Here is a 25290-nt window from a genome sequence, read left to right as displayed (position 1 = left end):
TGTATTTACAACTTTAAACCACAAAACGAAAATTTTGTGTAGATATAAAAGACCATATTGAAGCTGCACCCAAAGGAACAGAAGTAAGGGCTTCAGTTTCAAATAACTGAGCGGAACGACCTTGTTTTCAGATTTAAGTAGGTCCGTAACTTTTTTTTTAATTATTAGTCCAACTGTAAGGTTTTGGTTGGTTTCTGGCACTGTAATTTACAAAGCGGATGTCGAACTGGATTGGATTTATCAGTAAAAATATCAGCAGGATATTCTTCTTGGTACTATTGTTTTTTGGCAATAGTAATAATGACAATAGACAAGAAAAGATTAGTTAGATATTTACGTATAATATTCTAAACCAAATTTCAATAATAATTTCGAAACGAAGTCAGTTAAGTCGTAGACTTGAGTAAATTGAATATCAACACAACTTTTCTTTTCTTTTCTTTTTACAGCCATGGGTATATTTCCATGCACCGTCTTGCTGTTGCTGTCTGTTTGTAGAGATATCAGTGCCACTGGTAAGTAAGTTACAATTTGTTGAGCGCAGTCAGTAATGTTTGTAATCAGACGATGTCACAGTCTAGTTTGTTCTATTTTTGTGGTCCAACGCATATTGTTGTACCACGACATAAATACACCACTGGTATAAGGTAAGCAGCAAATGAGTATTAGAGTACAAGAATACAACCTCTCCTCGACCCTGATATTGGCAATAACTAACGGTGTGTGTCTGTCCTCCCATTCATTTAAAAATCTTAGAAAATGTCTGGAGCTGCATTTAAAAAGGCTTCATGATAAGGGACTGCAGTTCGCAGACAGTTTCATTCAGCTCAGTCGGCTTTGATAAAAATACAGAATGACATCCTCAGGTCTCTTGACCAAAATCGTGCTATATGATCAACCTGCAGCGTTCAACACTACTGGCTACTAAACACTATTATATCGCCTCGAACTTACAGACAAGGCAAATTCATGGATCTAGTCACATCTAAATGTTCACTATCAAACTGTGTAGGTTGGAGCTGAATTGCCGATGCCTACAGTGTATCTCAGTGATCAGTACTGGGTCCAAAGAGCTACATAATGTATAAATCTATGGTTGCCATATGTTTCTTGTACATGTACTACATTTGCAAACTAACCTATACATCACTTTTTATGAAAGCATAGAACAGTGTTTTATCCTATCATGTAACATTTGATATGAGAATGTGTTTGTCGTGTCTGTGGTAATGTATATATATTGTTAAGCTCATGTTTTGTTAATCTAATAAGGCAGTTTTATTTTGTTTCTTTTCAATTCGTAATCGTTTTAACGTGCATTCTGTTAAGTAATTTTGAACATGCATATGCACATAGAAGAGTACTATATAAATGTGGTATAATAGTAATGATAATAATAATAATAATAATAATCATGATAGTAATACTGGATAACCTGACAATTATTGATATAAAGACAAAAGGAAACTGCCGATGTGCTAATATATTTAAATTTAGTCATAATTTTATCTGTTAGCTGCGGCTTTTTAAACACGAATAGATAATATTTTCACACCAGTGCAGGAAGTGCTTTCTTTTCTTTGTACATGTATGTGATATTTCATTTTGTTATTTTAAACTGTTGGTAGACACAAAAGGCCAGCATTTTGTGGTGACCGTTCCTCCGCTGTACGTAGATTCCGGCTGGCAATGTGTGATATATATAGCAAGCACCGAGGAGGGACAAGTAGTTGTCCAGAAACATGATACAGCCACCGTAACACTAATTGGCAACTACACTGTCAATGCAGGTTGGTTAATATTTCCGCCGATTTTTTTCGTATATAGTTGAATATTTCAAATGTTTATTCTTGAGGTCACATTAATACTTACGAAATCAGTTTATTTCGTGAATATGTAATATTGATTTCATCAATGTGAAATGTATTTCGATTTACAAAGTAATATTTCGTTTTCAAGAAATAATATTTCATTTTAAAACAAAGTAAGATTCCTTTTTATGTCATTAAATCGAAATCTTATTTCGTAATTACTAAATATTTATTTAGTAAAAACTCTAAAGTAAAAAGTCACCAATATCAATTTAGGCGTTCCGTACATTTATTAACGCTGTCTAATGTATGGAATTTAATTTTTTTTTAAATCAAATTTATTCATTGTACACATTTTAACATTTGATACTTGTCAAGTCAAGAAAACCTCACGGAGATGGAAGCTGCAGCTCGTTGAATGTCAAATGATTTCCCAAGTTTTTATCTAACTTCCATGACATATCTCAGATCTTAATAATTTGAATTACTTCGAGGTTGACTGTATTGTTTCAGGAGTAAATGTATTGGAAGTGTCTCTAGATGGCAGTTCTGTTCACCAGAAAGTCACTGGAAAACAGAAGAAAGTAATAGAAATAAGTACAAATATTGATGTAGCGGTATATATCGTGTCGTATGTGGAAAACGCCCCAGCAAGTTATACAGCGCTTCCAACAAAGGTGGCTTCCAAAGAATATAGGATATTAGCATATCCTGGGTAAACTAACTATTACATATTCATTAATAAACGGACAGCACACTCAAGTTTTTATCATATTCAATTTGATTAATTTACTAGTAATCAAAACAAAATTTGATTGTGTTTGTATCCCAGTCTGACAATATGGATTGACTGATATTCAACCGATGAAACAAAAATCTGATTCAATTTGGCGAAATACTGCTCGTAAACGTACATGAATTGTCTAAGCGGTATTTAGTTAACTGTGATTTTCTCTTTGTGGAGGGACATATTGATTTTGTCATTTAAGCCTATCAGTCTGTCTTACTGTCTATCCATCATTCGTCTGTTACAGCTTTATTCGTAATTCTCCTCAAACACTAAAATCAAATCCACACTGCGCTAAAAAATAGATGTCAGTTTTCATGTATCATCAAGCAACATCATTGTTGAATTAGCAAACAAAAACTATAAACTGTCTATAATGTCAAGGCTTTTTTCTTCGGAATAGGTAAAACTCACTGAAATCGTTTAGATTTGGACATATATAATAACGAAATCATAAACATGTGTTGTTGTTTTTTTTTTATAGATTTAGTGCAATCAATATAGACATTCAAATTAAAGAGTCAATGTTTCCTATGAAATAATATCAAACTAAAAATCAAACTAAAATGGAAGAGTAATTTCTCGGGGTTTTCTTTTCATCAAAAATTAAATTGCTCCATGCAGATTTGACCGAAGTTAACTTTAACTGACATAACATAACTCTCTTTTTCATATCCTCAAGTTCCATTCATGCGCCCTGGCGCCGAATCATAATGTTCTATAAACCACAGATCTCCTAATTATCCGAGATTAGAAAGCCTCATAAGGACGTAAAAACTCCTTAATACGAGTAAATAACTCCGAAGTAGGCTTTGAAAACTCCTAACTCCTTATTAGAATTTTTATAAATCCTTATTAGATCTTTTTTCATTAGCTTCTAGTTAGGACTAAGAAACTCCGAATTAAGACTTAGCAACTCAGAATTAGGACTTATGACTCCTAATTAGGTTCTTCAAACTTACTAGCTCTATAGCATTATTATAATGTTCTCTAGAAAATTGTACAAATGGGGGCACCTGGTACCTTTTTGGGGCCGCTTTAGCTAAAGACGCTAAAACATGGAACGACTTCTAATGAACTGCTTCATGAATCTTCATCAGACTCGGTCTGTAGCATTATTGTATGGTCCACTCCCATTTTATTTCAAATTAAGGCCCTCGGGCCCCTAGAACTATAAATAGAAATACCTTTAATGTCATGTACTGCTTGATGGATTTTCATCAAACTTGGTCTACGGCTGCTCCCAAGTCCTTTGAAATGGGGACACTTGGCCTTTCACAAGAACGTATAGATCTAAAGAAAGAAGGTCATTAAACGACTTCTTCTTGTTCTCGGGAACCGTATAAAGTATCTTCATCAAAGTTTATCTGTAGTTTCATGAAAGATATTCTCCTTAATTAGTTAACAGGTTAGCACTTGACATGCTTTACATGGTAGCTGATTTAGGACAGTTTGTTGTGTAACGTTGTTGTGCGCACAGTTCATGTAGCACCTTTCGTCCTGCCGTCCTAGCGTTCGTGCTAAAGCACCAAAACGAAATATTTCAAGTTTCAAAGCGCCAAAACTGTCAACACACCACAACAAAACATTGTACGGATCAGAATAAGCTCTTTGTATTTTGCACTCGGAGAAAGAATTCTATTGGCATGCTGTCGTGCGTGCTAAGATGAATAAGATGTTTTCGTTTTTTCGCGTTGGTGCGAAATGTGCTCATAACGAAGTTTTAAATTTTTTTAAGTGTCGAAACTATTAACGAGCAATAAAAGTATTGTATGGATCAGAATAAAACTTGGTTGCAACAAAATATATAACGAAATGTCCTAAATCAGCCACCATAGTTTTAAGTTTTTATTTATTGTCTCACACATTTATTCACGTTAAATCAGTTAAGGCCGGATGAGCGACTTAGGGTTACAATGGCCCTCTTGTTAAACTTCTGGTTTGGAATTATAAAGAAAGTGATAATTAGGCGTTGCAAACACCTAATTAGAGATAATGAAGTCCTACTTAGTAAATTCTAAAAAACTATTAGGAGTTATAAAGTCCTAAATAGGAGATAAAAAGTACTAAAATAGAGATAGCCTTCTTAATAGAACACGATTCTACACCAGGACGTTTTCATCTTTCCAGAAGTTTGTATAACACAATAATATATTAACATTTCTTAGTTGTACAAAAAAAGTTGGACAAAGCAACGAAACTGATGTACATCAGCAAGCAAACTAAACTAAAATGTTAGCGACTGGGAATTGGTAAAATCATTCTTTCTGACATTGGGAATATCGCTGTGTATAGAGAAAATGCATGTGGGTTCGGTGTCTTGTAAAATGTGTTTTAAAAGTAGTTTCCTTTGCAAAACATTATCTTTTCTTAACTATTATATCAGCCATTTTTCCAGTATGCTGCCAGTTGATGGATTGTCACGTTTTCATGTTTTGCTTTTACAATCCATTTTTGGCATTATTTCTACAGTGGATTATAGAAAGGTTGATTGTAATCTTTGCTTACTTTCATCCTTTAATCTGAGAAATCTCCTGAACTTCCGTTTCATTGTGAATGAAAATTTAAAAAAATGCGCAATTATTCGATGAAATATAATTTGTTGGAACTTAAGATTTCAATTTTTTCGTTGCATATTTAAATATCAATACGACAACTCGAAATTTGACTTTCATATCAAATACCGCTACATATATCCAGACGCTTTAAAGTGTAACGTAACACAACACGAGTCTGTACATTTTTGATGTTTATTTACACAGTAGAATATTTCGTACATAACTTTGGTGATTCACTTTGTATATAATTTCTTACGCCTGATCTTAACAAGTGTCATATCTAAAACCTAACTTAATCTTAATATCTATGAGACCCATTTCCTAGGTCTCAGTCCAGCCGGACTGTCCTAAGCCCTTCTGACTCTCGAGATATCTAAAACAGCAATATATAGCAATTCTCTAACATCAGTTATATGCACTGTCTGACAATTTGACGTATAAAACGCGTGGGTTTGATATAATAAACAATAACATAAATGCATCATATATCAACTTGACAGAATGCGTACTGGTCAAAATTATGTCAGAGCTGGTTAGTACTGTCTAACCTTATATAACAACTTAAAACAAATAAAATAATCTTTGATTATTTTACACTAGCAGTCATATTAGTTACGATTTCATGCGTGTATCCGAACCTTTTTTTTGGAAAAAATGAAAATTTTCAACATTGTTTTTTTTTGTTACCTTTAAATTGCCAATAAAAATGATGGGATATCGTATTCTTTGCAAGAAACCCAACTTTTCCGACTTCCAAAAACGTGGCTATTTCGGGTCGTTTCCGAATATTTCGAATCACTAGTAGATACCTTCCTGCGGAGACAAGTTTAGTGAAATGGCCTTCAGGATTCTTTGTTAAATGACCGTTCCAATAACATTAAGTAATAAGGTTCAATTAAAAGACAGAACCCTAAAGAATACTATATTTTTTGTTGTAATTTAAATAAAACAATGAAACATTATTCAATTTAAAATATAACATCGTGTAAAAGGAAACATACATACCATCTTTTGAAATAGCGAATTTATTAGAAAGCAAGCACAACAAAACTTTTAACAGCTGTGTCAAGTGTCAAGTTTCAGTGTCATTAAAAAGGTATAGATATTGATGATAAGCAAAGATTTGCCTCAAGGGACACTTTGTAATAAGTTTTATGATTTTTATGTTTATGACATTTTCAAAGGCAAGATTTGCAATTCACATTCTATTACAGCACTTCTAACTACCTTATTGTCACAAGTATTGAAGACAATACAAATGTTAACATTTACGACTTCGACCAGACTACTTATACAGCGACGCTTGCAAGCCTGGAAAGTTATACGTTATCGACAACAGGTGATTCAACTGGCGCTCGAGTCACTAGTGACAAGCCTGTTAATGTTGTAGTAGGAACCAATGTTCAAATGTACCAGCACATATCAGTGCTTGCGATGCATTATATGACTCACCTATACCTTTAAGATTTTGGGGACAAACTTTCATCATACCACCCATATTACCAAGGGCAGGTTCCATCATTCGAATTTTGGCACAAACTAAAGACACCAGTGTGAGCTTTCAGTACTTTATATACGGAAGTTCTCCGTCACAGACTATTAGTTTTAGCGGACTGTATGAATTACAGCTTGGTAGTACAGTAACGGTAGTTACTACTGACCAACCTGTTACGGTAGTACAGTATGGTGTTGGTCAGAACTTTGATAACAGCGATGGTGATCCATTCATGACATCTGTTCCCTCAGATAAACACTTCAGCAATAATTATGTGTTCTCGTATCCTGTTTCTGATAAAGGATTAACAATGAAGATAGCTATAGTGATTCAAAACGACCACGTCACTGAATTAGAGCTTAACGGACAAAATTTAACATCCTCTATCAGCTCAACGATTTTGATAGCGCCAGAACCATATGGCAATTACAGGTAAATATCATGTAAATGTAATTTTGATGCATAATGTATATAACCATTCAGTCTGTTAGGGTAAGGCCATCGTTCCTTGTGTTTCCTGTTCGATTCCGCTTGTACTAGGTCGATACTGAAGCCTTCTTGAAAAACGGTTAGAATAGTACTATGCTTCTTGTTCTTGTAAATTTTATTTTCATTGATTCAGCGGATCAGCGTTTTACATCTAAAGCGTCCAAAGCAAATCTTAGCGCCAACATTAATTCGCCCCTGTTGGATGTATTGAGTATACAGTATACTGATTATAAAAGGTAAGGGTTAGGTCTAACATAGGTTTAATTAAAAATGTGTATTTAATGCATGCATACACTCAAAGCGGGAAAATTATTGCCGACCCAAATCATAGCAATACATGACGTTTGGTGGGTTTAACCTCACCGGTAGTGTTATTGCCACTGACTGTTTTAACGCGAAGAATCACTGTCTTTATTTCACCTTTTTGTCCTTTTAAATTATCCGTTTTCTGTGTATTTGTGTGTAAATATCAATAATTTGCATATCCGTACATATACTGTTTGGGGAGGCTGCGCTCTTGGAACGTGGCTGTGCGTGTTCTACTGAAATTTCTCCCTTGTTTTTATCCAATTTACAGGTTCAACCTTATGTTTCAGTCATACCAGTTTTTCTCAGTTTCATTTCCTTATGTATATTTTCTTCTTTCAAAAATAGTAACGGTGAAATTCCATTGAATCATTGATCAAACGTGACTAGAGACACACCAAATGAAGTAAAATGCAGTTTAAGAAAGTTAAAGCAAGATATTACTGACTAAAAATATCTATGGATTTCAAACTTTGTATTATTAAGGTAAGGTCGTTTTTAGCTCGGCTACTGACTGAATGTTTTCAGACTCCACATTATAAGATGACCTCGCAGGGAGGGTGTTATACCTCTGGCTTATATCTTGTTATAATCACTACCATTTTTGACATGAGCATGTTTCTCGGCAACTGCTTGAATGAATACCCCAAATTCCACAAAGGCATAGTGAGGTGACGTCAAAAGGGCACGATTCATACTTTTCTCAGAATTATGCCCATAAATTTAAAAGGTTTAATGAAAGGTTTTTCATATAAGCGGGTTTCTCATTGTAAGCTAATGCCCAGTTAATAGATGTAGTAGAGTATCCAAATTGAGACAGGGCTTACATGTCTTATGTTTATGCTCAAATTACACAGCGATGGGGATATCCATGATGCAGTAACTTTATGTACATTATTATTCTGCAGCATGATGTGAACGTTTCAATATTATAGCACTGGTGACCAGTTTTTGTGGGAATTTTGATTCCACATTTATTTTACAGGGTTATAGTATCAGACATTCCAACTAGAAATCATTATCTACGACATCCATCTGACAATGTCACATTTTCTGTTCTTCTGTATGGCTTGAAAACAGATAATGGGATTGGGTACAACCTCGGCTACAATTTTGGTAAATATGTATATTTATTATCATATGCTGTTTTTTGTATGAATTTTATTTTGTTTCCTAGTTTGTAATGACTTTTGAAAAAAAAAAGAGTTTCAGCATGTTATCTAAAGAAAACTAATTTATAATCAAATTTACTTTACTGCATGAATATAGATACAAGTCATTCCGTTAACGAATGAACCAGATGTTTTATCGACAAACAATGTAAAATGACTATCATTTGTGAACTGATTAAAGTTCCAGGAACAATTGAACAAAAATACTTGTTATGGTTTTAAATTAATGCAATGGTATGGCTTTCCTGGTTCCTATTTTAAAACAGATATAGACGAATGTACAGAAGGTATCGATGACTGCGATGAGAAGGCAGAATGTACAAACACTCAAAGGAGTTTTATCTGTACTTGTAATGAGGGCTACACTGGTAGTGGGAAAATATGCACCGGTAAATAATTGTACGATATACCGTTAGGGCCATCTTTGCATATAGCATTTGTAAGCTACTACAATGTTGAAAAGTCAACAAAGCTACAATGGTGAACAGTCAAAACCACGATGACGAAACTACGACGCTGAAAAGTCGAAATTTCCTACTTCATCATGGTACTCACGACTTTTCATAATCATGGTTTGGTTGTTTTCTGCTTATCACCATCGTACTTTTGACTTTTCACCACGGTAGATTGGACTATTTGACATCGTAGTTCGCCCGTACGCACATGTCTGTTTACCATTACACGAGTTAGATCGTAATCATGTCGTCTGAAGATGAAGGTACTTTGTTACTCTTTCTCAACATGTTTAAATATCCATTGTTTTGAATCCTTTGTGCATTTGTAACAGGAACACGATACTAGGGTTGTGAAAAGTTGAATGTACGATGGCAAAAGGTCGAAAATGCGATGGCGAAAGGTATAAACTACAATGCTGAAAAGTAAAAATAACGAAACAACGATGTTGAAAAGCAGAAACAAGGAAATCCAAGATAGTGAAAAGTCGACACTACGATGATGCAAGAACAACAATTTTTCATCATCGTAGTATCGTTCTTTCAACTTTTCATCATTGTAATTTCGTGTTTCTGTCATCATGGTTTCCGCATTTGACTATCGCAGTTTAGTTATTTCGACTTGTCAACGTCGTAGTATCTTCCTTCGTAGTTTCGAGCTTAAGATATGCTGCAATGGCCATAACGGGACAATGTATAAATGTGTTTCTTATAATGATGACTTTAAAATTGTGTAACCCAGATTTGTTACACACATTGCTGTTTGGGTAAATAGTTGAGAATCTCATATGATACATAGTAATTTAATTGTATCCTGTTTTTAACTACTAATATTTACTTATTTGCTTAGCTTTGTTCTATTTGTCAAAAGTATTTTCCTAGAGGTTTTATTAACTGTCAAAATATCAGACTTGAAGTGCCGTTTGGAAGCTGTAAGTACTTGAACTCAGTGTTGTCATATTTTCTGGTCCCTTATGATCATGTATTTCATTCAGTTTTACATGTGCAATAATATAATTCCGCTCAAGCCGGTACTAGTGGGTGTGATGAATGTTGCACTATTTATTACCAGACTCTGCCGTTTTTTTTGTTTGATTGCGATCTATGCTTCAAAAGTATCTTCTTATAGATTTTATACTATCTCTATCATTTAATATATGTTTTAACAGTCAAGTTAAATTGAGATAAGAGAATGTTCGAATTAATAATGCCTTAATTTGGTATGAAATAATTAATGAGAGCTACATTAATACATTTCTAAATGTAGACATAGATGAATGCGCTGATGGAAGTGATGACTGTGATGCGGATGCTAACTGTACAAATACTATGGGAAACTTTACATGTGTCTGCAGGGATGGTTTCAGTGGCGCAGGGTTATCGTGCCTAGGTATATAGACAGATAATAAATAAAACTGATTTTTATATACGCCCGTTTGAGTCGATTATTCCGCCTTGTCCGCCTTGTTAATCTTGAAGAAGAACACACGAGTACCAATTAAGAGATTGCTAATTCGGGTAAATTAATGTTGTGCACCACGACTTGAAAGGAAAAACTTAATCGCCTGTGATTTATGTCTAAACGTTGTGAGTTTACTTGCCACCGTTAAAACTGAAATAGTTTTCACTTAACCCATATATCACCCGCCATTCATCTTGATTAGTCTGGTACTGTGTTATAAGTAATGCTAATGTTTATCAAGGAAACATATAAGTCTTTAGAGGAAATATATAAAAATATCTTTTTCCAGTCTTGCCCGATTTCTTTAAGTATAAGTGTTTTAATAACCTATACATGACCACAAATAAAACATTTTGTTTGGAAAAATTGCTTAACTTTGATGAATGATTTATGTACTTTATGTCTGGATTCCTTTAGATTAAAAAATGTATGCAGTATGTATTTTAGGTAAAAGTCTTTTCGCAAGAGTCAAGTTTTGATGTGTAGGCACTTAATTCAAGAACAATTTAGATATTTTCTCTGAAAAAAAAATATATACATGTTTACCTTCTTGTTGTTAAATAAAACATATTGTCAGATTTCAATGTTAAAACGGACTGACCATTGCATGCAGTATTAATTACCAAAGTAAGACAAATAATTATTTTCTTTAACATAATTTACAGACATTGACGAGTGTGAAAGTAGCCCATGCCAGAACAGTGGGACTTGTAACGATTATATTAACTTCTTCAACTGTACATGTCCACCTGGGTATGAAGGTGCAGACTGCGGACAGGGTATTACATTTAACTAAAAATAAGACAAAGTCTTACTAAAAAAGAAAAGATTATAATTACCGTGAAAACATAAATATTTAAATGTAAGGGAGTATATTTGCACATAAAATTTCGGTGAACAGGAGCACAATTTTCGTATGAGTTAATTTTAGTACGAACAGTTATTTTGAGTACAAATATGTTGGAATGCGTTATATGTTTGAGAAATTAACTAAAACATACCAATTGACACAGGGACAGTAAGCGAGTAAGCACATTGGTGGCTCTGTAGAGGAGATGTTAGAGTGTTAATGCGTTTTTAGTTGTTAACTAATACATCAAAAAATATACAATGAACAAGATGGCAACTACGAAAAAGAGGTTTTATGGAAGAAACAAGGCGCAGATTCTGCGCAAAAATAAATATTCAGCTCTTGCACACCATTTCAAAAATAAAAATCTTGTATTAACAGCATGTGAATTACCTTGAACTCCCGTTCATGCCCGGCTGTAGAGAAAAAAGTATTATTTTGTTTTGCAAGAACTATCCCACTTACACGTTCTTTTTCTCTGTCAAGTCATAATGGGGATTGAGTTCAAAGCATTTCAGTTCCTAATATATACAATATTCTTGTCAAAGTCATACTTGATGTATGGATTTTCAGTAATGGTCTTTATCACATGTTTGACGTCATTGGAATAAAATAAAGCCATTACATACATTTTTTATTATTACACTAGTGTAATATAGCGTTGACGCAGCGCCGTTTTAAGGATAGGAGACCTTTGACGAATTTACTTGATCTAAAATAGGTAAAGAAAAAAGAAATGTTGATGTTTCAGCAGGAAAAGCTTACATGTTACTAAAAGAATTGTACGTTTGTGTCTTTCCGCGTTGAATTTATTATACCTCATTTTATCAAACTCGTTTAATAAATTCAATATGAAAAAAAGCTCATGCAATATCCTTTTATATCAAAATGAATTTACCAGTTATCTGACATATTAAACCAATTTCTCTTATAACCAAAATTGGATATTTATTAATCTTAACAAGCTTGGATATTTAAATAACGGTTTTGAAGAAACTTGATACATACCTTACGAGGAAGCAAAGTGTATTTAATAGTTTTTACAAAAACAAGCCATTTAAAATGGTTATTACCGTGTGAATATCATTAATATCAGTTTTCATACTTCCGCCTTCTTGAGCACAAGTCTTTCTGAATGCATTACTTGATACGCATCGAATTTAAATCGGCCTATTATTATTAAGCTCATTTATTAAATAAAGACACACGTAATATGAAAACAGAATCATATTAAAAAAGTATGTTGTGGTTTAGTAGTGCACATTTAGTATGAAAGTATGTAGGTTACTTTAAAGGTGGTCAATCAGATTATGACCAAAGAATGGATTTGGTCGAAAGCATTTACACTTATGTGTGCTCAGTGACTGCTTAAAACATGTTAAAATTTCACCGTTTCAAGTGTTTTCAAAATTTGATTGTCCTAACACAGATTTAGTTTAGCACTTGTTTAAATTCAATGAACATACCTGACCTAATTTACATTAACAAATATATACTTAGCCAAAATTCATTATAAATGTAACTTTGAAAAACTAATATTACCTCCTTTCACCTATCTTGGTTGCGCAACCGGGATAGTTTGGAAACAAATGAATTCCGAAGCTACTCACTACTTCAGAGCTTGCCTGTTGGTTCCGATTGTTGAAATATTCCAATATTGATCAGATGAATATTTAAATTTAGAAATCATATTGAAAGCAAAAGCAATAGTACACTTTTCTAATATTTTCAGGGGAATAATTACAAAGTTTCATAGAATGAAGTAAAACGTGAACATTTTTAGTTAGTTTAGTTTATAATAATTTATTTTAGCTCGATTGTGATGAAAGCTTTAGGCTTATTTGAACCACTCTCGAGTCCGCTTCTGGAAAAACCAGTACTAGTGTCATATGAGCAGTCATGCTCGTGACCCCAGTGTGAATCGTACCAAAGACCACCGGGTTGAGCGGTGGACACCTTAACCACCAGCCCACCGCTCCCCTTTCTAACTCTATAACACGGGTCCTTTTGTTTTATACTAAAAATGAAAAATGTCGTAAAATATAATTGACTACCTTTAAACAACCTCGTATTTGCATTTTAAACCCAAATGAAAATTTATAGACAGCGTTTATACTTGTGTTTTGCGATTTTTTCGCACTGTTTTTTGAAGGAATTTAAAATTGCTTAGCGTCAAAGCATACAACGTTTTAGCAGTGTTGCCTACATTTTCCCCAAAGTAATTTGCTAGGACTATCGTTTTTGCTCAAATAACTTTTTTATGCCCAAAAGTGTGTTCTTCTTGTGGGCCCACTTTGCAAATGCGTGACTATAAGGCTGTGTTTTTAGTGCACTATGCTTCCGAGAAATCTACCCTTACAAAACTGTACCTATTATCTTTTTTAATTGTTTATTTGCATGCAGAAAAGGGCGACTGGGGATGTAAGGGAGTAAACTTCGATTTGCCCTTATCCGTACATCTGTCTGTTTGTCCGTCCCTCATCTGAAAAAGTATTTTACCTAGAGTTATCAAATCGTAGGATTGATATTATTATTATACCAGATTTGTTGAGCGCCCTTTTCATATGGAATATGCGTTCAAAGGCGCTTTACCATTAAACATGTGACATATCGCAGATATGTAGGAAAATAACAAAACATGACATATGCAATCACAAAACTGAAACTGAACAATTTGATTAAACGCCTTTTTCATAAATGATATATTCAATGGCGTTGTACATAATAAAAATAATAGTTATTACAACAATATCATCAATGAACAATGATAACATTTACAGCCTTATTGTAACAAACAGCCATGACCGCACCCCTTCCCTTGAGGCCGATTTACCCCTATTGCCAATACCAGTGCTTTAAGCACCTGGTACGCCCAGACGGGCTGCATATAGAGGTTCAACCCCCCGGTTAATGGTGCCATCATATACTGTATTAGATAGAAATACCACAGACTTCAAGTGAAACTCAAGTCTTGCAAAAAACACACACATAGAACGTCATAACACTTAAAATGTGACATGATGAAATAAAAGATGAATTGTCAATTTAGTTAATTACATGATGAATTGTACAGTTAAGAGATCTTCGTCAGCGACGAATGACTTGCCGTAGTTCTGTATCACAAAAATAACGATGGCATACTTATTATGGGTAGAACAGTCACAGTTGGTATCTATGTGTTGTAGAAAAAGGTGTGTTTTGAGAGCTCTTTTGAATGAATTAAGTGATGAATCTTTTCTGAGATTGTCAGGGAGAGAGTTCCACAGTTTTGCGGCGGCAACTCTGAAACTTCTATCCCCGTAGGTAACCAGTCGACTTTGTGGCACAAGGGTTGTTGCTGCACTTGCTGACCTCAGATTTCTAGTTGGCACGTACACCTCTAGTAAGTCTCTCATATACACCGGCGACTGTCCATGCAAGGCCTTGAATGTTTGAATGAGAATTTTGTATTTGATTCTGTCTTGTATTTGAAGCCAATGAAGATCTTTAAGGATTGGTGTTATATGTTCAAAACGGGTTGTTTTCGTAATAAGACGTGCAGCTGTGTTTTGGACATTTTGCAGTTTGCTCGTTGTTGATTTTGGCACGCCATACAAAAGAGCATTGCAGTAATCTAATCATGAGGTTACAAGCGAGTTTATAAGGGTTTTGGTGGCTTCAGTTGTCAAATATGGTCGAATATGACCAATGTGTCGTATTCGGCCGTAGCATGTTCGAGTCACAGAATTAACATGATGGTTCATGTGCATGTTTGAATCAAACGTAGCACCAAGGTTTCGAACAGTTTTTGATGGTCTTATGCTCGTTTCGCCAACTTTCAGTTCTAGATTTTCAACATGTTTGGAGTGTTTTTGACTCGAAAAAAGAATTATGTATACTTCAGGCAAAGGTAAATAAAACCTCTAATGAAATCTGTAAAAAGATCGTTTGAAAGCGCAGAAGGCAACCAAGCAACATATGAACAGACTCGGTTTGACTAAGTATTGTAACATCTTCAGAATCCCTCAGGAAACATTGGTACCCATGCCCTAGTTTGGATACCAACCAATCCCTTGGGATTCTGCAGACATTTTAACAACGAAAAGCATGCATTATACCTACAAAAATACATTTTTCTTTAATTTGCTATAAAAGCCCGTTTTTAAAACGTCACAAAAATACACAAGAAGTATGCTTTTTTAGAAAATGAATATATACATTTTATAAGTATGTAAGTGTAGAATTGTTTTTGTACGATCAGGCATGACAACGCCATTTTTATGCTTTGGTTGTCATTTTGCTTCATATTGTTGTTTTAGTGTTTTTATGACTTTCTAAAGATGAGCTGAAGCTAGAAAATGATCAAGTTTATATGATAGCATAATTTGATTTTCTTTGAAATTGTGAAAACATCATACTCTTCTATGCACAGACAAAATTTCAAAATTGTACGTTGCATTGATTTACGAGTCAGGAGGGGGTACATTGAGGGGGATACAACAAAACGTCGTCAATAAGCACCAGTTTATTGAAACTAAAAGAATAGATTTATGGGAAGGGGTAGGAGGAGTTGATGGTAAGTCCGAACACAACTCCAGGTACAGAACAAAATATGCTGTAAACATTCCCATTTAGTCTCATGACTTCAGGTCCAATACTTATTGAAAAACGCGCGACAAAATCCTTTATGCTCTAAATGCATACTTTTGACTTAGTCAAGAGTCATAACTCTGGTCTTGTGGAGAAAAAACATACCCTGGTGCACAGTTTGATATGCTGAATATTCTGGTGTCATGACACTTTCAAATACTTTTTGAGAATACGCGACAAAAATGTTTAGGCTCTTTATGCATGTTTTTGACTAAGTCAAAGACAAGGAGTGGAATCCCGAATAAACCTCCAGGTGCAACTGCTTAATAACAATTCTTTAATGTTACATGGCTCTAGGTCAACATGCGACACAAATTTTAAGGCCTTTATGCATATTTTTGATTTAGTCAAGGGCCATAAATCTAGACTTACTGAGTGAAATCCCAAACAAAACCCAGGTGCATCACTTCACATGCTGAATAGCGTAAATAGTTCTATGCTCTATATACATTTCTGGCAAAGGCAAAAAGTAAGGGTAGATTTCCCGGAAGTACAGAACACGCACCCAAAACACAGCTATAAAGCCAAGTATCGCAAAGTATGCCCACATCAAAAAGACGGAAATATATTGTAGACGGGTTGCTTAAAAATTATCAAGAAGTACATTTTGATTATCTGAAAAATACAGAAAAATGGGGGTGGGGGGGGGGGGGGGGGGGGGGGGGGGGGGGGGGATGTAAAAGGTAGATAAAACGGTCGGGTGTAAGGGAGAAGTTGAGCAAGGATGAATATTCAACAGGGAAAGTACCGTAAACCACAGCAATGCAGGTACGCACGTACAAAACAAAAATGCATACACAAGTAACATATACAGATGAACGAACAGACAAGTAAGAAAAAGAAAAAAAAACACAGCTGGGCACCGCCCAAGACACGCACGCAGTCGGGCACCGCTTAAGGACGGCCGGCGGCCAAAATCATGGTGGGCACAATACCTCACTCATAGTAAAAGGAGAGGGGGTGCACATGCAACGGAGCGGAAATGCAAGGGGGGAGGGGTGGCATGTGGCGATGTGGGTTAGCGAGGAGAAAGAGGAAAGAAACACCAACAACAAAGACAACATACGCAACTCAAAGTACGAGACGGACAGAAAACAAGTTGAAAATAGGGGCACCGCATTTGAACGGTCAGTAACTTATATAAACGTAACTGGAAATTTAAACGCGTTTAGGGCATGTCAACCTCGCTCTTACCCTATTTTCAAAAGGTTATACAAGACAGTGCAAATAAAATCACTCCCCGCTGAGAAAGGCTCTACCAATAAGTGACTAAATACCAGATGATATAAAGTAAAACATTAAAATAGTGTCAGTTTAAGTTATAAGTACACTAATGTACTAAACAACTTGTCTGAAGTCAGAGCACCAATGTCTAACTTTTAAGGGCACGGCTAAAGAAGCTGCAAGACAAGATTTCATTTCCTCCGTCCTTTTTTTGTAGAATTTAGTAGAAAAGCAAAAGACTTAAACTTTAATAGTCAAGCACCATCAAAAAGCAAAGCGAAGCCACTTAATGTAGAGGTGTCAAACACCAAACACGTAATGTACGATTTCCGCATTGTAACCTCTTTTTGATAAATTTTGTAACACATTTTACAACTATTTGATAGACATGGTTTGTATACATCACCCAAATGCATAAACTGTAAGCGACAAATCGCGATCCCAAGGCCATATAAATCCATGCAGGATACAAAGAAACGTTGCAGTTATTCTTACGTTACACCAACATCGCCAGCACAGGTTGAAGACAAATGTAAGATAGTTACTGTGTATCTATATTAGAATACAAGTGATTCAAGAAAGTGTACCCCTTGTGGAAAGTAGCTGTATACAAACACGGTTATTACCAACAAAACTTGCTACATTTGAAACTGAGTATTCTGAACAGTAGCAGGCTGTTTCTGGTTTTTAATATGTTCTAGATGTCGCTTCAACCGATTTGATTGTTGTTTACTCAGTAACTGATGCAGCATGCAAAATATTTTCCACTTATAAACATAAAACATCAGGCGAGGTAGATGGAGAAGAGATGTTAAGCGATACGGAACGTGAAAAACAAATAGGAAGCGAAGCCCTGGAAGAATTTAAGGAAGACCGCCTGAAGACATCTACTGGACTTTATGATCCGCTTCAAAATATCACTTGAAATCTTTTGCTTTCTTCGCAAAATACAGGAAGTGACAGAAAATTGGATCTTATAGAGATTATGTTAACTTTTATAACTGTTCCTGTGAACTGGGATATGAAGGCGGGAATTGCGAAATGAGTCATGTGAAATGTTTTTAAACAAAAAGCGGAAAGTGCTATGCCCTTACTTGTTTCTTCTATAAACTATTTGGCTACTTGCAAATGATTATTTACAATTATTACATGACCGTAGTATATTGACAAGTTAATTTGTCTGTTTTCTTTATCATTTGAAAAGCATTGAGGAATGTGACAGCACTCCATGTCAGAACTACGACACTTTTAATGTTTTTATTCTTGCATATCTAAGTGAAACTATTAACCAAATCTAAAAACGGTGTAGTATTAAGTAGTACATTTCTAAAAGCATAACACATTTATCATCAAAGTCTAGAAAGGTCTTACAAACGCTGGTGAAATAATTCGACTACTCGAGAAAGATTATTCGCATCAGCTAATTGATTTATTTTTCGCCCAATTTGTTAGTTTCGTTCATCATTTCACAGATATTGAACGCTTACATTTGATTGTTCGAATTAAGTGTATTCAGCATATTTTCCCTTATTTGTTTTTGTGTCTATTTTTCCACAGACATTGACGAATGTGATAGCACTCCATGTCAGAACGCCGGAACCTGTAATGATTATGTAAATTTCTATAACTGTACCTGTCAGTCGGGATTTGAAGGCGATAGTTGTGAAATAGGTAATGAAAACTGTTTTCAAACAGATTTACTACACTGTAAAATGTTTATTTTTTCTAACAAATTGGTTGATATCAAATGGGTATTCACAATTGTGAAATAGTTTATGTGATTTATGTTCAAACAGATATCTAATACTATCATGCAATAACATTTTTGCTTTTATGGTCATTTGGTTACTCGCTCACTATTATTTAAAATGACTTAATGCTCTTATCTAACTGATCTATTTTTCTTATTTTGTCTTGTTTATCATTCCACAGACTTTGATGAATGCGTCAGCGATCCATGTCAAAATGATGGAACCTGCACTGATTCTGTAAACTTCTATAACTGTACCTGTTTGTAAAATAGTATTCAGAATGATTCAGTGATCATTTTTCCTAATATATTTTGTTTATCATTTCACAGACATTGATGAATGCGACAGCAATCCATGTCAGAACGGTGGAACGTGCAATGATTATGTAAATTTCTATAACTGTACCTGTCAAGCGGGATATGAAGGCGATAGTTGTGAAATAGGTAATAAAAACTGTTTTCAAACAGATTTACTACATTGTAAAATGTTTATTTTTCTAACTAATTGGTTGATATCAAATGGGTATTCACAATTGTGAAATAGTTTATGTGATTTTTGTTTAAACAGATATCTAATACCACCCTGCAATAACATTTTCGCTTTTACGGTCATTTGGTTACTCACTCACTATTGTTTAAAATGACTTAATGCTCTTATCTAATTGATCTAATTGATGTATTTTTCTTAATTTGTCTTGTTTATCATTCCATAGACATTGATGAATGTGTCAGCGATCCATGTCAAAATGATGGAACCTGCACTGATTCTGTAAACTTCTATAACTGTACCTGTCGACCGGGGTATGAAGGCGATAATTGCGAAATAGGTAATAGCAATGACGAGAAATACTACGAAGTAAAGTACATGTATTCACTTATATATTTTTTGGCTTATTTCACAATCAGGAAATAGAAATTAGTTCACTGGGCATTTTTGGCCTACTGTATAGCGGGTTATATTCGCGGAGGTTTTATTTTCGCTATATTCGCGGACAACATTGACAGCGCGAAATCTAAACACCGCGATTTTTTTTTACCGCGAACACACACATTTCACCAAAGGACGGCCAATAACATGGTGATCTAGTGTTTATCGTCTATTCTCTTTATAATTGCTTCAGTCCTATAAATATAGAAATTATGCACATGAGAAATAAAGGAGTAAAAAACATTGTATTTTTATAATAGCGGTTATACTTTACAAATCGATTTTTGATAATTGCAGTTGCCCTTTCATCGTCATTTTTAATTTCGTTGGATCCGGTGTAATGAAGTATTTTGCGACCCCCATAGAATAATGACCCCCGGTCATTATTCTATAAAAAAGTGACCCCCCGGTCATAGTATTATTACCTCCAGATCATAGTACTATGACTCCACCACGTGAAGTAAACTGAACCTCACGAAGAATATTGACTCCCATAAAAAAACGACCCCCGGTCATTTGGTCAAATTTAGTGATAACTCATGTATCTAAGGCCTAACTGCTGCATTTTATGCCCCCACTCGGGGGAGGGGGGCATATAGATTTGCCCTTGTCCGTCCGTCCGTCCGTCCTTCCGTTTGACCATTAGCCCCAGATACCATCACTTGACACAGAAATCAGAGTATTCCGCAACGGGAAAAGGGATTCTATTTCTAGACGCTGTATCTTGGTGTATACATTTTTTTCAGGAAAATAACAATTCACAGTACGTTCACAAAACACACCAGTGTCAATAATCCCTGCAAACTTCGGTATGAAGTAATTCTTCAGAAGAAAACTGCACAAGAAACTGCTAGCATAGAACTTAGTATTAATAGAAGTTGCAATACTTAGCAGTGGCAGTAAAGTACGGTAGCGGCAACAATAGAAAGTAGTAGTAGTAGTAATAGTGGCAGTGGTAGTGACAGTTGCAGTAGCAGCAGCAGCAGCAGCAGAGGAATAAGTGACAGCAACAACAGCAGCAGGAGAAGAAGAGGTAGATGTACAAGACGTATTAGTGGAAGCAGGTATAGTAGTGTCAGTAGTAGCAGTTGTAGTAGTAGTAGTAGAAGAAGAAGAAGTACATGTAGTAATAGCAATAGAAGTAGCGGCACCAGTAGTAGTAGTACAATCAAAATGTTAACTATTGGCAATGGAGGGTATTAGACTTGTAGATCTAGTAAAATTGTCCGTTAGGTTTGGTGGGGATCACTTTTTAATAGATATTATCGTCGAAAGTCTTTTTAGGAGCCGGTTACGGAAATAGTAACTTTTTTAAATAGAATAATGTCCGGGAATCGATATTGTATGAGAGTTCGAATGTAGTAATTTCGGCAGTGAGTATTTTACATGGAAGGAGTAACTTTTTCTATAGAATAATAACCGGGGTCGTTATTCTATGAGATTCGAAGGGAGTCATCTTTAGGGAGTCAGTATTTTACTTGGAGGGGTCAGTTTTTCTATAGAATAATGACCGGGGGGTGGGGGGGGGGGGGGGGCGTTATTCTATAGAGTTTTCAAAGGGAGTCAGTTTTTATAAGGGGAGTCAATATTTTACAGGAAAGGAGTCACATTTTTCTATAGAATAATGACCGGGGGGGGGGGGGTCGTTATTCTATGGGGGTCGAAATACTTCATTACACCGGCAAAATTATTAAAGGCGGCCTTTTAATACCGCACTTTCCTTTATGCAGCTATTTTCGCATTATAGTTTTACATAATATCCGACATTTTCATAGACTAGAATACACGTAACACCAAGAACACAAGAACCAAATGTGACAAAAGTTTAAACACAAACATGTTCATGAAAAAACTGGAAATTGTATGTGTACAACTTGTCACCTGTATTGAAACAGTCAAATTATAAGCTTAGCAGACGCGGTGAGATACTTTTATTTTTATTTATTATCATTGTAATTCTGAATTAAATATAAACACGGTGTTTATATGAGTACCTCGTAAGGAGCTACTTAACATGTGTTTCGATACGTGATTAAATATTAGTAAAACATTGGTGGGATTATTTCAATGCATTACAGAACTAAATTTTGCACAAACGTTGAATTATTACTAGTATTATATTCTGTATGCGTCTATATTCAGACGACAACGACAGACTTATTTGCGTGTTTGTTAATATTAGCATATCTAGGGAGTGGCCTCCCTTTTTATTTGTTTACAACCAAGGTTTATAATTCGCGATCGAAGTAGTTTACGCGAAATCAAGACACGTTGAATTCAAAACTCTTTAATAAACGCAAACATTTGGCGCCGTGAATATATCCCACTATGCAGTATATGTTTCTTTCGTTTATCATTTAACAGACATAGATGAATGTGACAGCACTTCATGTTAGAGCGGTGGAACGTGTAATGATTATGAAAATTTCATTAATTGTACTTGGTAGCCGGGATACAAAGGAGGCAGTTGTGAAATAAGTTATGTGAATTTCTTTTAAAGAGAATCTAACATATTTGCTTGTGTCATATTGGGCTGCTCGTAAAAAGAAAATTCACAGTGACTAAGGGATCTAAACTTACTAGCATTGTTCATTTTTGCTAATCTGATTTATCAATTCGCAGATATTGATGAATGTGACAGCAGTCCATGTCAGAACGATGGAGCATGTAATGATTATGTAAACATCTATAACTGTACCTGTCAACCAGGATTTGAAGGCTACAATTGTGAACAAGGTAACAAACACGTTTTAAAACAGATCTGAAGAAATTGAATGCAGAAAGACGTTTACTTTTATAATTAATTTATTACTAGCAAATGACTGTTGACAATTGTAAATTAACTAATGTGAAATGTTTCAAAGTGATAACGAATATTACCATGCAGTGACATTTTTTTAAACATTTGGCTGTTGGTGATATATCATTCTCAATGATTCAGTCAGCTTAATTTTCCTAATTTATTATGTTCATAATTTCACAGACATTAATGAATGTGACAGCAATCCATGTCAGAACGATGGAACCTGCAATGATCATGTAAACTTCTATAACTGTACTTGTGAACCGGGTTATGAAGGCTACAATTGTGAAACAGGTACAAACATATATCGAGAAATACCATACAGTTAGAAGTTTACTTTTATAAGTAATCGGTTACTAGCAAATGATTGTGCGCAACTGTAAAATCAGAGTAATTGTGAAATGTGCAAACAGATATTAAATACTATTAATAGACACTTGTAAAATAGGTAATAAAATTGTTTGCAAGCAGATCTTGAGATACAATATGCAGTAACATATTTACTTTTATAACTAATTTGGTACTAGAAAATGATTGTAGAGAATTCCGAGATAGCTAGTGTGAGATTCAAACAGATATCGAATACTGCTATGCAATGACATAAAATAGTATTCACAATGATTCAGTGATAATTTTTCCTAATATATTTTGTTTATCATTTCACAGACATTGGTGAATGCGACAGTAATCCATGTCAGAACGGTGGAACGTGCAATGATTATGTAAATTTCTATAACTGTACCTGTCAAGCGGGATTTGAAGGCGATAGTTGTGAAATAGGTAATGAAAACTGTTTTCAAACAGAATTACTACACTGTAAAACGTTTATTTTCCTAACTAATAGGTTAATATCAAATGATTATTCACAATTGTGAAATAGTTTATGTGATTTATGTTCAAACAGATATCTAATACTACCATGCAATAACATTTTTGCTTTGATGGTCAATTGGTTACTCGCACACTATTATTCAAAATGACTTAATGCTCTTATATAATTGATCTATTTTTCTTAATTTGTTTTGTTTTTCATTCCACAGACATTGATGAATGCGTCAGCGATCCCTGTCAAAATGATGGAACCTGCACTGATTCTGTAAACTTCTATAACTGTACCTGTCGACCGGGGTATGAAGGCGATAATTGTGAAATAGGTAATAGCAATGACGAGAAATACTATGTAGTAAAGTATTCACTTATATATTGTTTGGCTTATTTCAAATCAGGAAATAGAAATTAGTTCACTGGGCATTTTTGGCGAAAATGTTTCTTTTGTTTATCTTTTTACAGACATGGGTGAATGTGACAGCACTTCATGTCAGAGCGGTGGAACGTGCAATGAATATGAAAATTTCATTAATTGTACTTGGCAGCCGCGATACAATGGAGATAGTTGTGAAATAAGTTATGTTAATTGCTTTTAAAAAGAACCTAACATATTTGCTTTTATCAAAATTGGGCTGCTCGTAAAAAGAATATTCACAGTGACTAAGGGATCTAAACTTACTAGTATTGTTCATTTTTTTCCAATTTGATTTATCAATCCGCAGATATTAATGAATGTGACAGCAGTCCATGTCAGAACGATGGAACATGTAATGATTATGTAAACATCTATAACTGTACCTGTCAGCCAGGATTTGAAGGCTACAATTGTGAACAAGGTAACAGAAACGTTTTAAAACAGATCTCAAGAAAAGGAATGCAGAAAGTTTACTTTTATAATTAATCTATTACTAGCAAATGACTGTTGACAATTGTAAAATAACTAATGTGAAATGATTCAAAGTGATAACGAATATTACCATGCAGTGACATTTTTGATTTTATAAACATTTGGCTGCTGGAAATATATCATTCTCAGTGATTCAATCAGCTTAATTAATTGTTAATTTTTCCTAATTTATTATGTTCATAATTTCACAGACATTAATGAATGTGACAGCAATCCATGTCAGAACGATGGAACCTGCAGTGATCATGTAAACTTCTATAACTGTACTTGTGAACCGGGTTATGAAGGCTACAGTTGTGAAACAGGTACAAACATATACGAGAAATACCATACAGTTAGAAGTTTACTTTTATGAGTAATCGGTTACTAGCAAATGATTGGCACAACAGTAAAATTAGAGCAATTGTGAAATGTGCAAATAGATATTAAATGCCATTAATAGACAATTGTAAAATAGGTAATAAAATTGTTTTCAAGCAGGTCTTGGGAAACAATAAGCAGTAAGATGTTTACTTTTATAACTAATTTGGTATAGAAAATGATTGTTGAGAATTCCGAGATAGCTAGTGTGAGATTCAAACAGATATCGAATACTGCTATGCAATGACATATTTATTTCTATAATCATAAGCTGTTTGTAAAATAGTATTTACAATGATTCAATGATCATTTTTCCTAATATATTTTGTTTATCATTTCACAGACATTGATGAATGCGACAGCAATCCATGTCAGAATGATGGAACGTGCAAAGATTATGTAAATTTCTATAACTGTACCTGTCAAGCGGGGATTGAAGGCGATGGTTGTGAAATAGGTAATGAAAACTGTTTTCATAC

General features: G+C 34.6%; 1 protein-coding gene across 13 annotated transcripts in view; it reads left to right on the top strand.

The window, feature by feature from the left end:
- The window catches only part of LOC123523940 (uncharacterized), a 91786-nt gene that overhangs the window by 7473 nt on the left and 59023 nt on the right, over nucleotides 1–25290 (top strand). For 9 of the 13 annotated variants that reach the window (XM_053539383.1, XM_053539381.1, XM_053539384.1 and 6 more), the window contains exons 2-19: nucleotides 450–515; nucleotides 1629–1790; nucleotides 2325–2526; nucleotides 6371–7083; nucleotides 8432–8562; nucleotides 8885–9007; nucleotides 10338–10460; nucleotides 11198–11311; nucleotides 18793–18906; nucleotides 19316–19429; nucleotides 19699–19812; nucleotides 22536–22649; nucleotides 22897–23010; nucleotides 23383–23496; nucleotides 23757–23870; nucleotides 24267–24380; nucleotides 24643–24756; nucleotides 25155–25268. In XM_053539383.1, the coding sequence (XP_053395358.1) occupies nucleotides 6884–7083; nucleotides 8432–8562; nucleotides 8885–9007; nucleotides 10338–10460; nucleotides 11198–11311; nucleotides 18793–18906; nucleotides 19316–19429; nucleotides 19699–19812; nucleotides 22536–22649; nucleotides 22897–23010; nucleotides 23383–23496; nucleotides 23757–23870; nucleotides 24267–24380; nucleotides 24643–24756; nucleotides 25155–25268 (1831 nt within the window). In that variant the 5' untranslated portion in view covers nucleotides 450–515; nucleotides 1629–1790; nucleotides 2325–2526; nucleotides 6371–6883. The remainder of the gene's footprint in view (nucleotides 1–449; nucleotides 516–1628; nucleotides 1791–2324; nucleotides 2527–6370; nucleotides 7084–8431; nucleotides 8563–8884; nucleotides 9008–10337; nucleotides 10461–11197; nucleotides 11312–18792; nucleotides 18907–19315; nucleotides 19430–19698; nucleotides 19813–22535; nucleotides 22650–22896; nucleotides 23011–23382; nucleotides 23497–23756; nucleotides 23871–24266; nucleotides 24381–24642; nucleotides 24757–25154; nucleotides 25269–25290) is intronic. The other 4 variants (XM_053539393.1, XM_053539394.1, XM_053539387.1 and 1 more) reach the window with 3 other exon arrangements.

Source organism: Mercenaria mercenaria, chromosome 3, assembly GCF_021730395.1.
Source record: "Mercenaria mercenaria strain notata chromosome 3, MADL_Memer_1, whole genome shotgun sequence".
Taxonomy (NCBI): Eukaryota; Metazoa; Mollusca; class Bivalvia; order Venerida; family Veneridae; genus Mercenaria; species Mercenaria mercenaria.
Note: the sequence above shows the minus strand (reverse complement) of the source record. Positions and strands in the feature narration are given on the sequence as shown.